This window comes from Microchirus variegatus (assembly GCF_963457635.1).
Source record: "Microchirus variegatus genome assembly, chromosome: 19".
In the NCBI taxonomy this organism is placed as follows: Eukaryota; Metazoa; Chordata; class Actinopteri; order Pleuronectiformes; family Soleidae; genus Microchirus; species Microchirus variegatus.
In genome coordinates this window covers 775,563-801,506 of record NC_139820.1, presented here as the reverse complement: position 1 = coordinate 801,506, position 25,944 = coordinate 775,563, and the positions used below count along the sequence as shown (strand labels likewise).

General features: G+C 43.5%; 1 protein-coding gene across 1 annotated transcript; it reads right to left on the bottom strand.

Moving 5' to 3' along the window:
• Positions 1 to 474: 474 nt before the first annotated feature.
• On the bottom strand, positions 475 to 3,231 carry LOC310941114 (homeobox protein OTX1 B-like; the record flags this gene model as incomplete). The annotated part of the gene is made up of 3 exons (XM_083906207.1): positions 475 to 1,266; positions 2,305 to 2,456; positions 3,135 to 3,231. The coding sequence occupies 3 exons, from the start codon at positions 3,229 to 3,231 to the stop codon at positions 475 to 477; spliced, it is 1,041 nt and encodes a 346-aa protein (XP_083762333.1).
• Positions 3,232 to 25,944: the final 22,713 nt, after the last annotated feature.

Here is a 25,944-nt window from a genome sequence, read left to right as displayed (position 1 = left end):
CACAAACGTTTACATCTTCTTAGCAGAATACTGACATCATATTCACATGTTTATTTTGTTTCACGGTAAAAAAAACAAAACAAACAAACAAGGTTAATCTCTGAATTCAATCTCAAAATTCGGACTTTAAGAATTCTGTCTTCAATCTCAAAATTCTGTGATTGCTGTGATGATAAAATCACTGGTTTTCTCTATGGGCTTTGGTGTGGGAGAGTGAGTGGTTTTACAAACTTCTTAACGACATCGTAGACTTTTAACCTGACAAAGTTCTTAATCCAGGAGTTTGTCGTGGATTAGCGGCTCTGCTGGCAGCAGGAGGCCACCAGGGGGCGTGTGCGCGGCGATCTCAGAGTCGGTCGCACGACTTTCCACCGTCGCCGCTTCCCTTTCTGGATTAGGAAGATAATCCCGGGTGCGACAGCTCCCGCGTTCGAGTTCGCCAACGCTGACGCGTAGAAGAAGACAAACAGGAAGTCACAGCACCTGGAAGCGCCACGACGCCTGGTCTTTGTAGTCCAAACAGTCGGCGGCGGCGTTGAAGTTGAGTTTCCAGGCGGACGCCGCCGCGGACGCCGCCGCCGTCTGCTCTTTGTAATCCAGACAGTCCGTGGAGTTGAAGGCGAGGCCCTGGGCGCCGTACGCCTGGTGATGATGGTGCGGCGGGTGATGATGATGATGGTGGTGGTGATGAGGGTGATGGTGGGCGTGTCCCGACGCCGGGCCGATGTGATGATGCGGGTGTGAGGTCACGGCGCTCAGCTGGTGATGATGCGAGTGCACGGGCGCCAGATACGAGCCGCACTCCACGCCGCCGAAGTAGGAGCCCGAGGCGGCGGCGGCGGCGGCGGTGGCCGGGTAGCTCTGAGCGTACGCCGCCGCCGCCCCCGCCGCCGTTTGCCCGTAGGACACGGGGTAGGACGGCGCCCCCCCGGCGCCCGAGGACGACGCGGGGCGCTGCATGCAGGAGGCGCTGGTCGGGGCGGCGGGCGCCGCGGCCGGGGAGATGGGCGCCGGGCTCCAGATGGACGACGCGGGGGCGGAGACGGAGGAGGAGGAGGAGGAGGAGGAGGAGGAAGAGGAGGAGGGCGGGGCTGAGGAGGCGGAGCAAGTGGAGGCGGTGGGCGGTGGCGTGAAGTGAGTGCTGCTCTCTGAGCTGCTGCTCTCTGTGGGCGGAGACGACTTCTTCTTCATGGCTTTGACTTTGCTGCTGCTGATGCTGATGCTCTGCTGCTGACGACATTTAGCTCGTCTGTTCTTAAACCACACCTGAGGTCAGAGGTCAGAGGTCAGAGGTCACAGGGATTTATTTATTATTATTTATTACTGAACCTTTAAAGGATCAGGTTAGAAAAACAACACAAAACTGGAAAAACCTTCATGAAGAAGAATGAACTCATTCATTCATTCACTCATTCACTGATTCATTCAATCATTCACTCATTCATTTACTCACTCATTCACTCATTCACTCACTCATTCACTCACTCATTCATTCACTCACTCATTCACTCATTCATTCACTCATTCATTCATTCAGTCACTCATTCATTCATTCATTCACTCACTCACTCATTCACTCACTCACTCACTCATTCATTCACTCACTCCTTCACTCACTCATTCATTCATTTATTCAATCATTCACTCATTCATTCACTCACTCATTCATTCACTCATTCATTCATTCAGTCACTCATTCATTCATTCATTCACTCACTCATTCACTCACTCACTCATTCATTCATTCACTCATTCATTCACTCATTCACTCACTCATTCACTCACTCATTCATTCACTCATTCATTCACTCACTCACTCACTCATTCATTCATTCACTCATTCATTCACTCATTCATTCACTCACTCATTCATTCAATCATTCATTCACTCACTCATTCATTCAATCACTCACTCACTCACTCCTTCACTCACTCATTCATTCATTTATTCAATCATTCACTCATTTATTCACTCACTCATTCATTCACTCACTCATTCACTCACTCATTCATTCACTCACTCACTCATTCATTCATTCATTCACTCACTCACTCCACTCAGTGAGATGCTACATTTGTTAGCTGACATTGCTAGTTAGCATAAACAGCAGCTAAAGGAATCTTTCAGACACAGTCTCTCTCTCACACACTCACACACACACACACACACACACACACACACACACACACACACACACACACACACACACACACACACACACACACACACACACACACACACACACACACACTCACTCACACACACACTCACACACACACACACACACACACACACACACACACCTGTACTCTGGACTCAGGCAGGTTAATCTTCAGAGCGACTTCTTCTCTCATGAATATATCAGGATATCTGGTCTTAGAGAACAAAGACTCCAGGATGTCGAGCTGAGAGCGAGTGAAGGTCGTCCGCTCACGACGCTGTTTACGAGGGTTCACTGACAAACAAACAAACAAACAAACAAACAAACTTTACTTTATCAGAGAAACAAAATAAATGACATCATTTCATAAAAAGTTGTTGTTTTCTTAAGTTGTTTATGGTTTTATTCAATTTTTGTTTTTTATTGTATTGTTTTTACTATAATTTGTTTTATTATTATTATTATTATTCTAATATGCAAGTTTTTCCCCTAATGTTAACAATTTTTTTATCTGTTAATTGTGAGTTTTATATTTATATAAAAAAAAACTTTTTAATGTAAACAAAAAATATATATATATATTAAAGAATAACGTTTTTAAAGCTTGTTTTAATTTGAAAGAGTTTTATGGAAAAAAAAAAATCTTGCTTTTTATGTTCATCAAAGTTTTATTGTGTTAAATAAAAACAATAAAAGTTATATCTTTCGTTAAAAATTGTTTTTCTAATTTTACTTTTCCAAGTTTTCCATTTTACTTTAATTATATATAATTATTATTATTATCAAAATACATGTATATATATATATATATATATATATAAATATAAACATATATAACAATATATATATGTATATATTTATATATATATCAATATATAAATATAAATAAATATATATATATATAAATATATATATATGTACAGCATATATGAAAGTGTGTGTGTGTGTGTGTGTGTGTGTGTGTGTCGGTACCGGGGTAACCCACTGACGGGTGCAGCAGATCCATGGCGGCTCCGCTCAGGCCCAGTCCGTTAATCCCGTACGGGGCCTGTTTGAGGTATGACATCATGCTCACAGCGCGGGAAAACGACGAAGAGGAGGAAGAGGAAGAGGAAGAGGAGGAAGAGGAGGAAGAGGAGGAAGAAGAAGTAGAGTCCGCAGTGAGGAGCGACACGAGCGGCCGCAGCTGCAGCTGATGTCCCGGTCACCGTCTACACACACACACACGCGCGCAAACACACACACGGATTATTACAGGATTATTTACAGCATAAAAATACACAATTATTTAAAGTATTTTTAATTTCAAATGTTCTTCTTTTTTTACGCCAAAATAACAGAGAAATAAAATAAAAACAAATAGAAAAAAACTTTTTTTTCTGTCCTGAAAATTTATCTAAAACTTTTCCTAGATTATAATTTTACAATCTTGAATTGACTGATATGTTTATTATGATATAAAGTAAGATTATGTCATTTACTGTGAGATTATTATGACAAAGTGTGATTTACACACGCGGAAAAACACGGTATTTATGCGGAATGACGCACTTCAGTAAAATAATGACATAAAGTGACGAGAATTAAGAATTAAAATGATTTATTTAATTTGTTTAATTTGTTTTCAACAGAAATAAATGTTAATTTAGACCTGAGATTAAAAAACAAAGGAAACAAATGAACTTTCAAACACAAACAGACTCATCTTCACACTTTAATCTGAGATTAAGTCAGATTACAGTGACATGAACACTTCTTTTAACTTAAAAATAGAAATGAATAAATAATCTAAGTATATATTTATATATTCTCTATTATTATTATTTTAATCACTTTATTTCTGTTTTGTTTATTTCATTTAATGTTTTACTTTGAAAAAAAACCCATTGATTTATTACTTTATTTGTATTAATTCCTTTAAAAAAACCTGTTTTCATTGAAAAACAACTCTATTTTAACACTTTAATCCTTTACATATGTTTTAATTTGAAATTAACAAGTGTCAACTTCATTAAATAATTCAATAAATATACTTAAGAACGAGATTAGCCTCTGCTTAATTAATTAATAAATAAATAAATACGTTTTTATAAATAAAAAATCTAGCCCCTGAAACACACACACACACACACACACAAATTAAATTCTACATTTTAGGATTAATCCCATTTTTAGTCGGAGTTTAAATCCCAGATTCGTCGCAGATTATCGTTATTTTTAGCGTTTTTTTTGCCAAAAATGTACCTCGTACGTCGATGTTACCGACCGCTAGCGCTAACAGCGGTTAGCCCGGGGCGAGTTAGTTCCGTTTTTTCCGACACGTCCGACTTTCCGACGTAAACGGAACGCGGCCGTTAACCCACGAGCGGCCATTTTAGGTTGTGATGTGGACGCGAGCACGGGACAAAATGTCCTCGCTAACGCTAACGCTAACTTTAACTTAGCTTTGAGTTAACTTAACCTTAACCTGAACCAGTTAATGACCAACTCTCACTTTAACTTTTAAGTTTTTCTCATTTACATTATTTTTAAATACATTTTTGGATTTTTTTGTTGAAGTTTTTATTCTAATATTAAAGGTTTTTTTTTCTCCTTATGTTAAAGTTTGTATTTTTCTCTTTATTCTTTTAAAAGAGGAAACTTTTTTTTACGGTTGTTTTGTTTTTCATGTTTTATGGTAATAATAATAATAACAATAATAATAATACAAATATTCTTGCTTTTGTTAACATTGACTTTTAAATCTGACAAAATGTTTATAAAATTACAACAAATTTCTTTGGGGGAATTTTATAAACATTTTGTCAGATTTAAAGGTCAATATTTTTGTCGTTTTTTTGTTTAAATTGCTGTAAACATCCTGTTTACTCCTGAAAATGTATATTCTATATTTAAAATGTTTTAGTTTTTAAAGTTTAAAGCTTTAAAGCTTTTTTTTAGACTTTAAAGTCACAACATTTAACTGAAAAAAATAAGATTAAACATCTTAGAATATTTTTTTTACAACGATATAAAAACAAAGTTGTTGTTTTTATGTGAAAGTAAAGTAAACAGTGATAGAGGAAGATTTTAGAAGATTTGTCTTTCTTAGAAATTATGGTTTGAATTAATCTGAGTAAACAATGTGTTTTGTTTATTTATTTATTTATTTATTTATTCAATTGTTAATTTATTGTTAAGGAAATTCAAAATTTGAATTCACTGTTTAAATTGATCCATTTAAATCAATGGGGACTTTTCTCTCTGCTGGAATGTGTGTGTGAGATACACACACACACACGATCATTTATTATTTTACTCGTTTTTTGTCTTTTATTTTTAATCTTTAATTCCTCACAAATGTACATTTTTATTGAATAAAAAATGTGAAAACGTGAGACTTTAAAGAATTTAAATAATCCCTGAAATAAATTTTTTAAAAAAAGTTTTTTTTTAACTTGACGCCAAAGAAATAAATGATTTTCAACAACGAAACTAAAAGAATAATAAATAATAAATAATAAAAACATATTATATTGTAAGTGAATTAACGCGATGACGTTGTTGTTGTTGTTGTTTTTATCTTCGTGTTTTTATTTGTTCACGTTCAGCGCGAGCCGCGGCCTCCCGTGACGCGTTCACGGACCTCATTCACGCGCATTTCCATTACCGCGGAAGTGAACGCGTGAAGAAAAAGAAAAAAAAAAAAGTAAATTAACTTCATTAGAATTGAGATTAAATCAGCGCGAGACGACTTTTCTTCGCAGCAGCTGCAGGAAATTAAAAAAAAAACTTTTTTAAATGTTGTTATAACTTTAAAAAATAATAATAAAGGAACATTAAAACATTTAAATAATATAGAAGAACGAAAATAAATAAGAAAAACTTATTTTAAAGTCATATTTTAAATAATAACAATGAACACGAAACATTGTGCAAAAAAAAAAAAAAAAAGAGTTTAAGATTAAAATATAAACAAAAGCTCCAGGAAACATAAGGGAAAATAAAATAAAATTAAAATAAAATTACAAAATAAAGACAGGAAATTAAATAAAGAAAACTAAAATAAAAGTTCTCACCTTGTGAAGAATTTAAAAAAAGAAATCCAGCGAAATTAAATCCACAGATTATAAAAATCCACATTGATGAAAGTTTTTCAAAATAAGACGTTTTCTCTCACACTCTCTCTCTCCGTGTGTGTGTGTGTGTGTGTGTGTGTGAGGCCTCGAGCTAGTGTGTGTGTGTGTGTGTGTGTGTGTTATGAGTGACATAAAAAAAAAGAAAAAAACAGCAGGACGAGCTCCGCCTCCTGTCAGCCAATCACAGCGCTCAGAGGCTCCAGAGGAGGCGGGGCCAATCTGCAGGCGAGCTCCAGCACCGCAAATAGACCCCGCCCACTTTCTCCAGAGGTGAGCAGACCACGTGACACACGAGGAGGTCAGAGGAGGAAGAGGAAGAAGAAGAGGAAACATTGATCTGTAGAATAAATAAAAATGATTAAATAAAGGTCGATCACATGTATCAAGGTGTGTGTGTGTGTGTGTGTGTGTGTGTGTGTGTGTGTGTGTGTGTGTGTGTGTGTGTGTGTGTGTGTGTGTGTGTGTGTGTGTGTGTGTGCGCGTGTGTCCACACTGAAACACAATCCTGCAGTTTTCAAAATAAAAGTCACAGTTCTCGTTCGTCCACACTGAAACACAACCCGGCAGTTTTCAAAATAAAAGTCACAGTTTTCATTCGTCCACACTGAAACACAACCCGGCAGTTTTCAAAATAAAGGTCTGAGTTTCTGTATATCCACACTGAAACACAATCCTGCAATTTTCAAAATAAAAGTCATAATTTGTTTGTCCACACTAAAACTAATACCCCGCAATTTTCAAAATAAAAGTCTCCATTAAAGGGCATCCACAATAATTTTTTCTTTTAACAAAGACGTTTTCTTGACATATTGAGGAGGAAGTGGACGAGTACAGGACAGGATGTGTGTCTCTTCTCAGACTCACAGTTAATGAGTAAGGACATTTTTGACGGAGACAAAGACACAGAGTCTGGACGTCCTCCATACCAGAGGCTGTGCTTCCACCTCCGTCAATAATCTGCACTTAATAATCTGGAGATTACGTGATAGCAGAAGCCTGAGAGACGAGAGGAAAAGTGTGGAGGTAAAAACTAATGAGAACGTATTGATTATGTATCAGGACGTTATCAGACGAGCTGCAGCTCAGTCTCTGAGGAACCAATCAATCAAACACAGATCTGCTCATGTTATACTTATTTAAATACTTTTCACTGTGAGACTGACTTTAACAACACATTTGTAAACCACTCACTCTCCCACACCAAAGTCCATAGAGAAAACCAGTGATTTTAGCTCACAGGGACACAGGAGCTGCTGGTCCTCTGCTGCCTTGTGTGGTCACTTTGTGTCACTGAGTTAAGTTTAAATTAATTACTTTAAAAGCCGAATTTTGCAAAATCAGTCATTGTAAGTTAGTGATGGAGGCAGCAGTGGATCAACAACTCCTGTGATGTTAAAATCACTGGTTTACTCTATGGACTTTGGTGTGGGAGAGTGAGTGACTTTGGTGTGAGAGAGTGAGTGACTTTGGTGTGGGAGAGTGAGTGACTTTGGTGTGGGAGAGTGAGTGACTTTGGTGTGGGAGAGTGAGTGACTTTGGTGTGGGAGAGTGAGTGACTTTGGTGTGGGAGAGAGAGCGACTTTGGTGTGAGAGAGTGAGTGACTTTGGTGTGGGAGAGTGAGTGACTTTGGTGTGGGAGAGTGAGTGACTTTGGTGTGGGAGAGTGAGTGACTTTGGTGTGGGAGAGTGAGTGACTTTGGTGTGAGAGAGTGAGTGACTTTGGTGTGAGAGAGTGAGTGACTTTGGTGTGGGAGAGTGAGTGACTTTGGTGTGGGAGAGTGAGTGACTTTGGTGTGGGAGAGTGAGTGACTTTGGTGTGGGAGAGTGAGTGACTTTGGTGTGGGAGAGAGAGCGACTTTGGTGTGAGAGAGTGAGTGACTTTGGTGTGGGAGAGTGAGTGACTTTGGTGTGGGAGAGTGAGTGACTTTGGTGTGGGAGAGAGTGACTTTGGTGTGGGAGAGAGAGCGACTTTGGTGTGAGAGAGTGAGTGACTTTGGTGTGAGAGAGTGAGTGACTTTGGTGTGGGAGAGTGAGTGACTTTGGTGTGGGAGAGTGAGTGACTTTGGTGTGGGAGAGTGAGTGACTTTGGTGTGGGAGAGAGAGCGACTTTGGTGTGAGAGAGTGAGTGACTGGTGTGAGAGAGTGAGTGACTTTGGTGTGGGAGAGTAATTATAATCCAAAAATCTATTGATAGATCCAGAATCTATTTATAATCCCAAAATCTACCTAAAGTTCCAAAATCTACTTAACGTAGATTAAGTTATAATTCCATAATCCACTTGATGTTCCAAAGGGAAAACACGAGACTGATTCCAGAGTCGACCTTTTTTTTGTAAATCTATCGTAAATTAGAGATCGAGATTAATCTGAACAAACGTCGACAGATTATTTCTACGGTTTGAGGCAGATGTAGATTTGTCTAAATCAGTGTGAGCGAGGTTTAATCACTGAAGTTCAACTTCCTCTCAGTGTAAACACAGTTATCACAGGATTAAAACACACCAAACAGCTGTGTAATCCCAACACTGTGTAATCCCAACACTGTGTAATCCCAACACTTCAAATCTGGCAGGAGATTTAAAAAGCTCTGGTCGAGTCGTCAGAGTAGATTTTATTCCCCGTTTGCTTTAGATCACAAATCCCTGAGCCTGAGGGTTAGCCGCAGCATTACACATTAATCCCAGATTTAATAATCCCGTCTTAATCCTGGGATCTTTACTCTGAAAGAAAGAATAAAAGAGAAATAAATTCCCTCCTGTGATCACAGGCAGCTTTTCTGCTTTGTTTTCCTCCGTTTTACCTTTAATCCAATACTCGCTAATCCAGTTTGTCTTTGGGCTGCGACCCACAACTTCATCTGAGAAAGAGTCGACAGAGTGCATTCTGGGATATATATATATATATATATATATATATATATATATATATATATATATATATATATATATATATATATATATATATATATATATATATATATATATATATATATATATATATATATATATATATATATATGTATATAGTTTCTAAATGGTGCATCAGTGTCAGCCGCTCATGTACAAACTCAGAGGTTGTGTTTAAATGTGTAATGTTGTCGTCGCTGTGAGGTGAATATGCATGAAGACACACAATCAGTGGGTCAGTGAATATTGTGTGTGTGGGGGGGGGGAGATTGATTTAATTAGTTGGAGTGGAGAGAGTGAAAGGGCTGTGTGTGTGTGTGTGTGTGTGTGTGTGTGTGTGTGTGTGTGTGTGTGTGCAGATGGTGGGGGTACAGAGGTAGTTGAGCTTCTTAAGTCACCAAAGCTAACCCCCCCCCTGGTCTAAAGCTCTCGTGATTGAAAGGACCTGCATTGATTGATTGCTGAAAGAAAAAAAAAAAAAAAAAAAAAAAGGACATTCTCAGTGTGGTGAACGTTCATGTGATCACAACATGGAACATCTACAGTGAACTTTCTTATCGCTCAAAAGTCTACGTAGAATTAAAAAATGTAATTAAAGTTCCTAAATCTACTTAGAATTCAAAAATCTACATAGAATTCCAAAATTCACTTATAATTCCAAAATTCTACCCATAATTATTATTTTTTTAATTCTAATTCCAAAATCTACTTAGAATGTGTCCAGTGAAGGACGTGTCCAGGTGAGACATTGTGAAGGACGCGACCAGTGAAGGACGCGACCAGTGAAGGACGCGTCCAGTGAAGGACGTGTCCAGTCGAGACATTGTGAAGGACGTGTCCAGTGAAGGACGTGTCCAGTGAAGGACGTGTCCAGTGAAGGACGTGTCCAGTGAAGGACGTGTCCAGTCGAGACGTTGTGAAGGACGTGTCCAGTGAAGGACGTGTCCAGTGAAGGACGCGTCCAGTGAAGGACGTGTCCAGTCGAGACATTGTGAAGGACGTGTCCAGTGAAGGACGTGTCCAGTGAAGGACGTGTCCAGGTGAGACGTTGTGAAGGACGCGACCAGTGAAGGACGTGTCCAGGTGAGACGTTGTGAAGGACGCGACCAGTGAAGGACGTGTCCTGTGAAGGATGTGTCCAGTGAAGGATGTGTCCAGTTAAGGATGTGTCCAGTGAAGGACGTGTCCAGTGAAGGACGTGTCCAGTGAAGGACGTGTCCAGTGAAGGACGTGACCAGTGAAGGACGTGTCCAGTGAAGGACGTGTCCAGGTGAGACGTTGTGAAGGACGCGTCCAGTGAAGGACGCGTCCAGTGAAGGACGCGTCCAGTGAAGGACGTGTCCAGTCGAGACATTGTGAAGGACGCGTCCAGTGAAGGACGTGTCCAGTGAAGGACGTGTCCAGTGAAGGACGTGACCAGTATAGGACGTGTCCAGTGAAGGACGTGTCCAGGTGAGACGTTGTGAAGGACGCGACCAGTGAAGGACGTGTCCAGGTGAGACGTTGTGAAGGACGCGACCAGTGAAGGACGTGTCCAGTGAAGGACGTGACCAGTGAAGGACGTGTCCAGTGAAGGACGTGTCCAGTGAAGGACGTGTCCAGTGAAGGACGTGACCAGTGAAGGACGTGTCCAGTGAAGGACGTGTCCAGTCGAGACATTGTGAAGGACGCGTCCAGTGAAGGACGTGTCCAGTGAAGGACGTGTCCAGTGAAGGACGTGTCCAGTGAAGGACGTGACCAGTGAAGGACGTGTCCAGTGAAGGACGTGTCCAGTCGAGACATTGTGAAGGACGCGTCCAGTGAAGGACGTGTCCAGTGAAGGACGTGTCCAGTGAAGGACGTGTCCAGTGAAGGACTCATCGCAGGACAAAGACCAAAGACGCCATCGAACGCCCCGCCGCTAATCTGAGCGTGTGAGCGTGAGCAGAGACGTGAGGACGTTAGCGATCTGACTCGTAAACTCGTCGTTACTCCAGTTTTTCCTCTAAAGTTTACTCGTCTTCGTCTCCTGCTGTTTTCCTCTTTCTGATCCTTTCTTTTTTCCGGGGGGGGTTTGTGGGGGGGGGGGGGGTTGAAAAGCCCCGAGGCCCCAGGGCAGCTTCACATTTCTCATTTAGTCGTCTTTATGCCGCGAGCGCCATGAGGTCCTTGAAGGTGTTGAAAACAAGATCAGAGCAGCCTCATTAGCATTAGCTCACAATCACACTACGCCGCCATCATCATCATCATCATCGCTATCGCCGCCATTACCACCGCGGCCGTGACCTCTGCCGTGACCTCTGCCTCTTTGTGCCTTTGTCTTGGTCAGGCTGCTTTTCGAGATGGGACGGTGCCAAGAGGATCATGGGTAAAAGACGGCGTCATCACTTTCCGGGATTAGCCCCACACACACACACACACACACACACACACACACACACACACGTAAAGTAGTAAAATTAGTTGTAAAATTAGAAGAAAAAAGTCGCAATATTACAAGGAAAAAAGTTGTAAACGTGGAAAAGATGTAAAATTCGTAAAAATTATAGATAAGTTGTAAAATTAAAAACTCGCAATATTACGAGGAAAAAGTTAATTGAGTAAAATCACGATCAAGTGGCAAAATTCCAGGAAAAATAGTTGTAAAATTAGAAGAAAAAAGTTGAAATATCTCGAGAAAAATTTCGCAATTTTACGAGAAAAAAGTAAAATATATTGATAAGTTGTAAAATCAGAAGAAAAAAAGTGAAATTAGTGAAATTAGATATAAATTAGATATACATTTCTAAAAATTTCGAGAAAATTGTAAAATTAGAAGAAAAAGTTCTAATATTACAAGAAAAAGTCGCAACATTACGAGAAAAAATTTAAAATTCGTAAAAATTATAGGTAAGTTGTAAAATTAAAAGAAAAAAGTCGCAATATTCTGAGAAAAATTTTAAATTAGTAGAATTAGAAGAAAAAAGTGAAATTAGTCAAATTAGATTTTTAGAAAATTAGATTTTTTTTTTAATTTTAAAGTTGTAAAATTAGAAGAAAAAGATCTAATATTACAAGAAAAAGTCACAGTATTACGAGGAAACAGTAAAAGTTCAAACGTCTTATTTTGTAAAATTCGACTTTTGAAATTCTGCGTTCAGATCGACTTCAGTGACACAAAGTATTCGTCAGGATTTTCTCGGTGGACTTTGGTGTGAGAGAGTGAGCGGTTTACAAACCTCAGATTAACAGTGAAGATAAAGACGTGAACACGTGACTCAGATATCGTAGATATCGTAGAGCCCTTTGATTCTTAACCTAAACTAAGAGCGTTGATCGCTGAATTATTTAATCCTTTTCTTTAACATGTCAGTAAACACCACCCGACCTCAGATTAAAGGACAGGAGGGCGAGCAAATCCAACACGCTTAGAGAAATGTGTCATTAGCATGGTGGCGGCGGCGGCGGCGTTCTTTCATTAGCATTAGCGTGGTTTATCAGAGCAGCCAGCCGTACGCCGCAGGTTCACGCGTCCTCGAGCACAAAGACGTGTTCTACGTTTACAGTCGTTTAACTTTCTTTAATTATTCTGTAAATTACAATTGCTAATAAAGCCGCGCGGCGGCGGCGGCGGCGGCGGCGGTTATGCGCGGCCTGCAAAAAGAGCATTTTTTTTTTTTTTAAACGATTAGCTTCCACACATCGAAACCGAGCTAATCTGTGTCCGACGAGCAGATGTCGCAGAAGTCGTCCAACAATGGCAGGAGCAGAGGGCGGAGAGGTCGGAATAAATTCATGGCTAATTCGCGGCTCTTTGATGGAATTAAGCTAACTTCTTCCGTGTGAACGCTCGACGCTCGACGTTTTTCTCTCCGGTCTTTGCCTCCGCGGTGGTTCAGGGGCCACCCAGAGGCCAGCGAGCCGCTAATCCCCGGCCTCTGCCTCTATTATCCCCGAGGATTTAAGGAAAACTTTGGTTTATTGGAACTCCGTTTCTCATTCCCGGGGTCCCCCTCACCCCCTCACCCCCTCAACCCCCCCCCCCCCCAACCCCCAGTGTTAGCGGATTAGCATGGAGCAACAAAGCCTGTTGCCGTGGCAGTGGCAGCGGTTAGCGCTGAGACAGAGCCGTGAAGAAGAATGTGGTCTTCAGGAGGAGGCGGCAGTGTTATCTGCCTCCACCAGGGGGTGCTGTTTTTCGTCTAAAATCCGACTTTGCACCGTCGCCATGGCAACACCGCATAAATAAACTAGATCGACAACAACAACAACAGCTGCTGCTCAATTAAGCCACGCCTACCTAGCCAACTACGACTTTTTAAAATCTCACAATTATGACTTTCGGTCTCACAATTATGACTTTTTCATAGCATAATTACGACTTTTTGTATCTGATAATTATGATTTTTTTGTAATCTCAAAATTACGACTTTTTATCTCATGATTACGACTTTTTATCTCATAATTACGACATTTTTTTTATCTCATGATTACGACTTTTTATCTCATAATTACGACTTTTTCCACCTCTTTCTGAACTTCCATACGATTCAGATCAGACTTTTTTTTAAGGAAGAGAGGCTTGTGGCTCCGCCCCTTGCCGCCACCCCCCCTGCTGTCCATCAAATATCAGCTCTCACAAATCAATTTAACACATGATCGCAGCTCTGTGTCCTCCCCCCCTCTGGCCCCTCCCCTCTAGTCCCTCCCCTCTGGCCCCTCCCCTCTGGCCCCTCCCCTCCAATTAAGCCTCCACATTAGCATATATATGATATCAGTGGTAAACATCAGTGCTGCGCTAATTCACAAACGCTGCTGGATAAAAGGAGGCTCGGCCACTTATTAACCCCCCGGGGCCAGCAGCACAGAGGCATGCTGGGAAATTCAGCCCCAGCCCTACGTCGGGGGGGTTTACACACTCATTCATTCATTCATTCATTCACACACACCAAAGTCACTCACTCTCACACACCAAAGTCACTCACTCTCCAGTCACTCACCCACACCAAAGTCACTCAGTCTCCCACACCAAAGTCACTCAGTCTCCCACACCAAAGTCACTCACTCTCCCACACCAAAGTCACTCAGTCTCCCACACCAAAGTCACTCACTCTCCCACACCAAAGTCACTCACTCTCTCACACCAAAGTCACTCACTCTCCCACACTAAAGTCACTCACTCTCACACACCAAAGTCACTCACTCTCCCACACCGAAGTCACTCACTCTCCCACACCAAAGTCACTCACTCTCCCACACCAAAGTCACTCACTCTCCCACACCAAAGTCACTCACTCTCTCACACCAAAGTCACTCACTCTCCCACACCAAAGTCACTCACTCTCCCACACCAAAGTCACTCACTCTCCCACACCAGTCACTCACTCTCTCACACCAAAGTCGCTCTCTCTCCCACACCAAAGTCACTCACTCTCCCACACCAAAGTCACTCACTCTCCCACACCAAAGTCACTCACTCTCCCACACTCTCACACACCAAAGTCACTCACTCTCCAGTCACTCACCCACACCAAAGTCACTCACTCTCCCACACCAAAGTCACTCACTCTCCCACACCAAAGTCACTCACTCTCCCACACCAAAGTCACTCACTCTCCCACACCGAAGTCACTCACTCTCTCACACCAAAGTCACTCACTCTCCCACACCAAAGTCACTCACTCGCCCACACCAAAGTCACTCACTCTCTCACACCAAAGTCACTCACTCTCCCACACCAAAGTCACTCACTCTCCCACACCAAAGTCACTCACTCTCCCACACCAAAGTCACTCAGTCTCCCACACCAAAGTCACTCACTCTCCCACACCAAAGTCACTCACTCTCTCACACCAAAGTCACTCACTCTCCCACACTAAAGTCACTCACTCTCACACACCAAAGTCACTACTCTCCCACACCAAAGTCACTCACTCTCCCACACTAAAGTCACTCACTCTCACACACCAAAGTCACTACTCTCCCACACCAAAGTCACTCACTCTCCCACACTAAAGTCACTCACTCTCCCACACCAAAGTCACTCACTCTCCCACACTCTCACACACCAAAGTCACTCACTCTCCAGTCACTCACCCACACCAAAGTCACTCAGTCTCCCACACCAGAGTCACTCACTCTCTCACACCAAAGTCACTCACTCTCCCACACCAAAGTCACTCACTCTCCCACACCAAAGTCACTCACTCTCCCACACCAGTCCATAGAGTAATTATGAGATAAAAAGTTGTAAAAAAATCTTCCCAAATATTAACCTCAGTGACACAAAGTGACCACACGAGGCAGCAGAGGACCAGCAGCTCCTGTGTCTCTGTGAGCTAAAATCACTGGTTTTCTCTATGAGGTTTGGTGTGGACGTGGACGACAGTGAGTTTTATCAGTGATAAACCCAGAGGGTGTGTGTGTGTGTGTGTGTGGGGGGGGTTAATGGCTGTGAATGGCCTCCCATTAGCTCTCTGTCATTAGCTCTCTGTCATTAGCTCTCCTGCATTAGCATCTCTGCACCATTGTCTCCTCCAACAATGACAACAAACAACACATTAACATGGAAATGAGTGAAACGTACCTCATTAGTTTCCTCTGCTGCTTTTTGTTCAGGAGAATAAAAGACGTGAGCTGTGACTTTGGTGTGGGAGAGTGAGTGCTTCACAAACGTCAGTTTCCTGTTGGAAAAAAAGCGAGATAAAGACGTGAACGTGTGACGTAGATATCGTAGACTTGAGCTCCAGCCTGAAACACTCACTCTCCCGCACCAAAGTCACTCACTCTCCCGCACCAGTCACACACTCTCCCGCACCAAAGTCACTCACTCTCCCACACCAAAGTCACTCACTCTCACACACCAAAGTCACTCACTCGCCCACACCAAAGTCACTCACTCTCACACACCAAAGTCACTCACTCTCACACACCAAAGTCACTCAGTCTCCCACACCAAAGTCACTCACTCTCACACACCAAAGTCACTCACTCTCACACACCAAAGTCACTCACTCTCCCACACCAAAGTCACTCACTCTCACACACCAAAGTCACTCACTCTCCCACACCAAAGTCACTCACTCTCACACACCAAAGTCACTCACTCTCCCACACCAAAGTCACTCACTCTCCCACACCAAAGTCACTCACTCTCCCACACCAAAGTCACTCACTCTCACACACCAAAGTCCATAGAGTAATTATGAGATAAAAAACCCGCAAATATTGACCTCAGTGACACAAAGTGACCACACGAGGCAGCAGAGGACCAGCATTGTCCCTGATGAAAGATTTTGAATTTGGGGGAAAAAAAATCAAGGCCCTTGAAAGTTTTTGAAAATCACGCAAAAAAAAAAAAATCGGGAAACTGAAAGTCGTCGACTCGTGTAGCGTAAACGGCTTCTGCAGGAAAACGGCTGCTCCGTATCAGACCAAGCGTAAGGAGGGGAAGGGGCGTGGCCCTTTAATTAAAATGTGATAACACGCAGTTGGGCCCCGCCCCCTCTGAGCTGAAGGGCCACACACCTGTGCTCGCACCGGGGCCAGATTAGCCCAGATTAAGCTCGAGTTACCAGCTCGCTAACAATGTCATTCAAAACCTCGACGGCAGCCGCGTCGCACACAAAGCGCCTTTTGGGCTGCGCTAATAAACGCCATTAGCTTTGAGACGTCAAACATGGAGGATTATGGGATTTTCTGACTTTTTCTATGGGATTTTTTGAATTTGTAAAAAAAAATCAAGTCCCTTGAACTTTTTAGAAAATCACGCTGAAAAAGACATGGGTCATTGAAAGTGCTTGAATTTCGATAAATCCAAAAACCTTCAAGGATTTTAAGGACCCATGGGAAAGTTTTTTTAATTTGTAACAACAATTCAAGGGCCTTGAATGTTTTTCCAAATTCAAAAACCTTCAAGGATTTCAAGGACACATTTACCCCATGACTTTCAATGACCCTACGTCTATTTAGGGCAATTTTCACAAACTTTCAAGGATTTCAAGGACCTGTGGGAACCCTGAGAGGTGAACTGGACGCTCGTACGGGTCATGACCCCCGACTTTGGCCCAACGTCAGCTGGGATTGGCGTCAGCGCCACCTTGTGGAGGATAAAGCTCTGAATGAATGAATGAATGAGTGAGTGAGTTTTGATGACATCATCAGTGCGTTTACAGAAGGACAAACTTCCAGATGAAACATGAGGTTCACTGAGGCTTCAGGCGGATCACGGTCATGAGAACATACCATTATAATGAGCGGGGGGGGGGGGGCTCCTCAAACAGAGCCACGAGTCAAGTCGTCCCTAACAGGAGTCAAAGGTTGAGCTTCAGCTAATCCATGTAACACGAGGAGAATAATCCTCAGAATAATCCTCAGGGCTTCGGCTCCACGGGATTATTCTCCTCTTTGTTTTTTCTGGAAAGTGATCTTTGAAAAATGTTCCCCCCCTCGTTCCGAACAGAAGAGCCGACCGCTCACTCACCCGCAACAAAGTCACTCACTCTCCCGCACCAAAGCCACTCACTCTCCCGCACCAAAGCCACTCACTCTCCCGCACCAAAGCCACTCACTCTCCCGCACCAAAGTCACTCACTCTCCCGCACCAAAGCCACTCACTCTCCCGCACTAAAGTCACTCACTCTCCCGCACCAAAGTCACTCACTCTCCCGCACCAAAGCCACTCACTCTCCCGCACCAAAGCCACTCACTCTCCCGCACCAAAGCCACTCACTCTCCCGCACCAAAGCCACTCACTCTCCCGCACCAAAGTCACTCACTCTCCCGCACCAAAGCCACTCACTCTCCCGCACCAAAGTCACTCACTCTCCCGCACCAAAGTCACTCACTCTCCCGCACCAAAGCCACTCACTCTCCCGCACCAAAGTCACTCACTCTCCCGCACCAAAGTCACTCACTCTCCTGCACCAAAGCCACTCACTCTCCCGCACCAAAGTCACTCACTCTCCTCACACCAGTCACTCACTCTCCCACACCAAAGTCACTCACTCTCCCACACCAAAGTCCATAGAGTAAACCAGTGATTTTAACTCACAGGGACACAGGAGCTGCTGGTCCTCTGCTGCCTCGTGCCCATCGTTTGTTCTTTACTCTCTCTCACTTGTTCTTTACGCTCCCTCGTTTGTTCTTTACGATCTTTCGTTTGTTCTTTACACTCCCTCGTTCTTAAAACGCTCTCTCGCTTATTCTTTACTCTCCATCGTTTGTTCTTTACGCTCTCACTTGTTTTTTACGCTCCATCTTTTGTTCTTTACACTCCCTTTCTTATTCTTTACGCTCTCGTTTGTTTTTTACGCCCTTGTTTGTTCTTTACGCTCCCTTGTTCTTTACACTCTCCCTCATTCTTTACGCTCTCTCGCTTATTCTTTACTCTCCATCGTTTTTTCTTTACACTCTCGCTTGTTATTTACGTTCTCGCTTATTATTTACGTTCTCACTTGTTCTTTACTCTCTCACTTGTTTTTACGCTCCCTCGTCAGATTACAAACGTTAGATACTTACTTTTGTCGGATGTCGACGGGGAGAAACTTTCAGAACGAGTTTGACTCCAAGCCCCCGACGTCTTCCGATCCATTGAGCTGTCGCGGCAAAACTCAGTAGCCAATCAGCAGGCAGCTTCCTAAGCCCCGCCCACAAAGACAAAAAACACAGCACAATGAACAAGTGTATTTTCTAACAGTAAAATACAATATTTTTGCAAGATTAAATCAATATTTCATTTCGCGTCTCAAACAAAGTGATCCTGCGACGCCGTAGCCACAACAAGTCGCCACGAACCCGTTTAATCTCGGCGTAACGCCGCACTTAAAGAAAATACTTCTTCTTATCGGCGAGATTACGCGGCTAAAAAGCTAATAAGCGCCGCACGTTGCTACTTTACAATTGATACTGGCATCACATACGAGAGGAGGCTTTGGCCTCTTCAGTCAGAGAATACTTCCCACTATGCTAATGCCCACAGAAAAGGAATTAGGGGCTTAACAGATTTGAGTCGCTCAAACAATGGCGTGCGGCTCTTTTCCCAGGATGCAACTGTGTCCGTCAGTCTGCGGGATTAAGGCTCTGGGTCGTGACAATGTGTTGAATGACAAAGGACAAAGAGACGCCGCCGTTATTACAGGGATACGAGTGAAAATGCTTCACTTATTATCCCCGATGAATGATTCAGAGTCAGAGGGAGGCGACGCACTGCCCCCTGGTGGACGACCCTGCTCACTGCAGCCAAAACTCTTTTAAAAATGAATGTGACTGTGAATAAAAGCATAAAAACTAGTGCTGGGCACGCTAACGGCGTCGACGTTAACGCATATTTACGCATGACGCGTTTCCATGACAACTGACCCAAAAAAAGTGGTATGATGTCATGTTTACGTGTTTCCGATTGTTAAAGTTAGTCTCTAAAATAACACTAAACTTTAAAAACGCTGGCTATTAGCGCTACTCTTTACATTCAATAAACAGACCGCTCTGGTTCAACTGTAGACGCGCTAACGGAGCTAACGCAGCTAACTGGTAAACGGTGCCTGGAATCCACTGCCGCGGCCACGTAAACATGACGTCACGTCACGTCGTCATGGAACCAACGTTGACACCGTTAGCGTGCCCAGCGCTAACAAAAACAAGTGTTACACAAGTGATTTTCTTCACATTATGGTGTGCGACTCGCGGCGAACTCCTCCCTAACACCTCGCTAACTCCGCCCTCCACGCGAGACGCTGTTCAATCTCGCCGCAACTTCCTCGAGATAACGAGTTCATTTATCTCGTTGTCCCGCCATAAAACCAATTATTACGCGGACATTTGTTAAATCAGTGATCCATCTTTAGCACAGGTGCTAACGGCTGATAAATAAAGGCTAATTACGCTCACTATTCCGGAATCAGGATTAGCTGTTAATCTGTTAATCCCATCCCTGTTTAATAACCTGATCTCAGCTCAGAATCTCTCTCTCGCTGCTTCGTTTCGCGCTCGCGCGTCGGAATCGATTCCCCGGCAATTTATTTTTCTATCAGCGGAGTCGAGTGAAGTGTGATTGCGCGGCGCAATGAGCGGCGCGGTCAGCGGCGACTGGACGACGACGTGGAGCAGCAGATCTTCACCATCACAACTGCGCTGATGGAAGCGTCAACTCTTTAAAAACTCTTATTTTCCTTCATGTCGCGTTACGCAGTGTGACAAATACATCATGCAGCTAAGAAAACATTAGCTTAATTTAAAATGAGATAGATGGCTCGTTAGCATAGATAGCGATAGATAACTTTAGCTGAGACAGCTTGTTAGCTTAGATAGATAGAGATAGATAGCTTGTTAGCTTAGATATATAGCTTGTTTTACTAGATTGTTAGTTTAGATGGATAACTTAGGCAATATGTTCATTTACATGGATAACTTAAGCTTAGATAGCTTGTTAGCTTAGATAGAGACACATAGCTTGTTAGCTTAGCTAGCTAGCTTGTTGGTTTAGATAGATACCTTGTAAGCTTAGATAGATATATAGCTTAGATAGCATCTTAGCTTAGATAGATAGCTTGTTAACTTAGCTAGCTAGCTTGTTGGTTTAGATAGATAGCTTGTAAGCTTAGATAGATATATAGCTTTGATAGCATTTTAGATTAGATATATAGCTTGTTAGCTTAGATAGAGATATATAGATTGTTAGCTTGGCCAGAGATAGATAGCTTGTTAGTTTAGAACAACGACGCAAGCTAGAACTGAACTTGTGACCGAGAATAAAATGCTCTTAAAACGTCAGATTTTATTCTTTGTTAATTATTTGGCTTCTTTCAACCAGTTTTTCACAATAAAAGCTCCAACTTATTTTTAGCTAAAAACTAAAAACCTGAACTCCTCTGCCGGGCCTGCAGGTCCAGAGCAGAAGAAGAAAACGCTGTTTGTTGGTTTTTTTTGCTGTGACTTTAATGAGTCAGCTGACAGCAGAATCGTAAACACAAAAATGAAAAAAAAACAAATAAAAAGTCTTGTAGGACGCCGCTCTAGGCCGTCCTCACAGATTCCCGCCGTCCCGCGGCTCCATGTAGCCGTCCGGCGGCTGCAGGGGGCTGAAGCGCAGCAGCGGCAGGTCCACGGCCGGACACAGCTCCTTCACCTGGGGCCAACTCTCTCTGGAGGAACCCCGGGGGGGCGGAGGAGGCGCGACCACGTCGGCGCGGCGGGAGTAGCCGTCACAGCGGTGACCGTCGAGGTCAGGAGGAGACATCCTGCCGCTGCTATGGCAACGGACCAGGAAGTTGCCCCGGTGGTGGCGGTGGTAGAGGACGGCGGCGGCCGCCAGCAGCGTCAGGATGAGGAAGCTGAGCAGGAAGAAGAGCACGTAGACGCCTTTAGCCTCCGCCGACAGACCCGAGCTGCAACCTGCGGGGGAACAAAAAAAAAATAACACAGATCGGAAAACAGGGAAAACTCGCTCTCCTCGGAGCTTCGGGCTAGTTCTACAAAAACGTACGATCTCTACGACACTTTGTCGCAGAAACGTCGGCAGAGAAGAAAACTCGTCGTCTATCAGATTTTAGCCACTCGGGAAATGACTTGTCTCATAAAAATCGGTTCGGTTCAGGACTCACCGGCAGGAAGGTGCGGAAGCTCAGAATGATTTCGCTCATCGGCTGCAAGAGAAAAAACACACAAACAAACGCACACAGTCAAAAAGTGTAGGTCTACATAAAGTAAACAAAACCAGAACACCAACACCACAGATCGGAAACAGAGAACACTAGCCCTCCTTGGAGCTTCAGGCTAGTTCTACAAAAACGTACGATCTCTACGACGATTTGTCGCGGAAACGTCGGCAGAGAAGAAAACCCGGCGTCTCCTGTGATATCAGATTTTAGCCACCTCGGAAAACAACTTGTCTCATAAAAATCAACGTTAGCTCAAGTCGACGATATTTTAAGAACGATTTGACGTCTTTATCTAACTTAGCTTAGCTTAGCTGCAGCAGTGAGCGCCTGCTCTCGTGGACAGGTGCTGGTGACCAGAGGCGATTAGATAGAGATAGATAGCTTGTAAGCTTAGATAGAGATATATAGCTTAGATAGCGTGTTAGCTTAGATAGAGATATATAGATTGTTAGCTTAGCTAGAGATAGAGATAGATAGCTTGTTAGTTTAGATAGATAGCTTGTTAGATAAGTTAGAGATATGTTAGCTTAGATAGATAGCTTGTTAGCTTCGATAGAAATAGATAGCTTGTTAGGTTAGATAGATAGCTTGTTAGCTTAGATAGAGATATATAGATTGTTAGCTTAGCTAGAGATAGATAACTTGTAAGTAAGACGGGACTTTTCTGAGCTGGAAATCCGACTTCCGACGACAACTCAAACTGCACCATAAGTAGCATCACAGGTGATCGTACTCACAGCTCCGCCTGTCGTCCAACAGCGGCTCCACCGCGTTGGGGTGAGGATGAGCGTCTTCGGTCCCATCTGGTTCTGGTTCTGGTTCCTCTGAGGTGGACGGATGCTGGTCCGAGGTCTCGTGGACCTCAGTGCTGTTGTTGTTGTCGTCTGCAGCAGTTAACTCCTCCTCATCCTCATCCTCATCCTCTTCTTCTTCTTCTTCTTCTTCTTCTACTATCACATTCCTTCGTACTGCCACTGGGGGGCGCGTGCTGGCCTGGAGCTGATGACTGGGACGGTCCGAGTCCAAGCGGTTCGACTGGGCGGTTTGACCGGTGTGAGGGAGCGCTCTCTCTGACCGGGACGTCCCGGGCGTGGACACAGGAAGTGTGGGAACGGCTGTGATTGGGAAGACCTGGCTGATGTTCCACCGCGGCGGTGGATGGAGGTCTTCGCCAACCTGAGGAGAAGCAAAGATTCTTGGGTGTGGACTTGAGTGTGTGACCAAACAAACAAAAACAGGAATCACGTCAAATGTGGGAACGCAGAACGATACGAGGACGGTGCCTTTAAGGTAAGGGGTCTTTGTTCAAAAGCTCGGACGAACCTGTAATCTGTAATCCCTCCGTTGGAGGGTCTCAGGGTACGAGCGGGATTATGGCACGGAGTTGAGCGGCGGATCATTGATCGGATTGGTTGTAGGTCTGTCCCGTCGCATATCTACGTCTGCTGGGTCACGCTTCTTGGAAGGGAGTTCTCTTCGGAACTGGGAAGGTTGCCCCCTGTTGGCTAAGCTTCAATCCTACTTCTGAGGGTTCTTTTCAAACGAGAGACCCTAACTTTGTTATCCTGACCCGGAACGGTAAAGTCCTGGGTCAGGCTAGCATGACGTCGTGCCAGCTATCGACAACAATGGAGGACATCCAGCAGCTCGTTCTCAGAGCTTTGTACGAGAATAAAATGCGTGTGTTCAGCCGGCTGTCGTGGGTGGAACTGGTTTAGCTACACCTGGACCATACCGCTTTACTCCTGTACTGTTTTTAATGGAAACATAACATACCGTACCAAACTGAACCGTGGAAACCTTTGCCGTGGGCAACCGGACTTATTTGATTTAAGTGTGAAGTACTTGACTCGATCAAGTCCAGTTGCCGCCAGCTAACTGGTGAAGACCACGTCCTCAGGTACCGCTCAGAATCTGCGTTAACCCACCTCAGCGTCGGCGCCGGCGCCGTCCTCAGACTCCCAGGGTTGCTCATCCGTCTCGGCAGACTCATAATAATCGTACGTCGCATCAAAGTCCGCGTCTGAGTCGGTGACGGGTCCAAAGTCAGCGACGTCCAGGCCTGGTTCTGACCGCTCGTCTCGCTCTGTGAAGACTTCTTGCGGGCTGTACATGACCGGCGGCCCAAAGGCCTGGTAGCGGCTATAGAATCCCCTGTAGGGCGAGTTGGGCCGGCTGCCGATCAGCAGCACCACGTTGACGGTGTTGGTGGTCGTGGTGTACTTGGCCTCCCGCCAGCACTTCTGCAGGATCTCGTGAACCCCGAAGCGGCTGCCGGGCTCGTCCACGTGGACCTGGTCCTGTTTGAGGTGGCAGGCGTCGTCCGGGGTCAGGTCCTCCAGCTGGAGGTGAACCCTCTTCCCGGGATCCACCCGGATGGTCCAGTTGCACCACAGGGACGGGTTGGAGCACAGGTAGTCCGGCGAGAAAAACTCGCCGCTGTCGCCGCGCAGCAGCTGGTGGCAGCTCCGCAGGGCGAAGAAGGCGTCGCCGTGACCTCCGCGATCATCTGAGGAAGAAACCAGTGGGTTTAACGTCTTCCTGCTCATTTAAATACGACGGTTTTACGTGTTCCTGCTCATTTAAATACGACAAACCAGAGGTTTTAACGTGTTCCTGCTCATTTAAATACAACAAACTTGCAGTTTTAACGTGTTCCTGCTCATTTAAATACGACAAAACAGCGGTTTTAACGTGTTCCTGCTCATTTAAATACGACAAAACAGCAGTTTTAACGTGTTCCTGCTCATTTAAATACGACAAAACAGCGGTTTTAACGTGTTCCTGCTCATTTAAATACGACAAAACAGCAGTTTTAACGTGTTCCTGCTCATTTAAATACGACAAAACAGCGGTTTTAACGTGTTCCTGCTCATTTAAATACGACAAAACAGCAGTTTTAACGTGTTCCTGCTCATTTAAATACGACAAAACAGCGGTTTTAACGTGTTCCTGCTCATTTAAATACAACAAAACAGCGGTTTTAACGTGTTCCTGCTCATTTAAATACGACAAAACAGCGGTTTTAACGTGTTCCTGCTCATTTAAATACGACAAAACAGCAGTTTTAACGTGTTCCTGCTCATTTAAATACGACAAAACAGCGGTTTTAACGTGTTCCTGCTCATTTAAATACGACAAAACAGCGGTTTTAACGTGTTCCTGCTCATTTAAATACGACAAAACAGCAGTTTTAACGTGTTCCTGCTCATTTAAATACGACAAAACAGCGGTTTTAACGTGTTCCTGCTCATTTAAATACGACAAAACAGCAGTTTTAACGTGTTCCTGCTCATTTAAATACGACAAAACAGCGGTTTTAACGTGTTCCTGCTCATTTAAATACGACAAAACAGCAGTTTTAACGTGTTCCTGCTCATTTAAATACGACAAAACAGCAGTTTTAACGTGTTCCTGCTCATTTAAATACAACAAAACAGCGGTTTTAACGTGTTCCTGCTCATTTAAATACGACAAAACAGCAGTTTTAACGTGTTCCTGCTCATTTAAATACGACAAAACAGCGGTTTTAACGTGTTCCTGCTCATTTAAATACGACAAAACAGCAGTTTTAACGTGTTCCTGCTCATTTAAATACGACAAAACAGCGGTTTTAACGTGTTCCTGCTCATTTAAATACAACAAAACAGCGGTTTTAACGTGTTCCTGCTCATTTAAATACGACAAAACAGCGGTTTTAACGTGTTCCTGCTCATTTAAATACGACAAAACAGCAGTTTTAACGTGTTCCTGCTCATTTAAATACGACAAAACAGCAGTTTTAACGTGTTCCTGCTCATTTAAATACAACAAAACAGCGGTTTTAACGTGTTCCTGCTCATTTAAATACGACAAAACAGCAGTTTTAACGTGTTCCTGCTCATTTAAATATGACAAAACAGCAGTTTTAACGTGTTCCTGCTCATTTAAATATGACAAAACAGCGGTTTTAACGTGTTCCTGCTCATTTAAATACCACAAAACAGCAGTTTTAACGTGTTCCTGCTCATTTAAATATGACAAAACAGCGGTTTTAACGTGTTCCTGCTCATTTAAATACCACAAAACAGCAGTTTTAACGTGTTCCTGCTCATTTAAATACGACAAAACAGCGGTTTTAACGTGTTCCTGCTCATTTAAATAC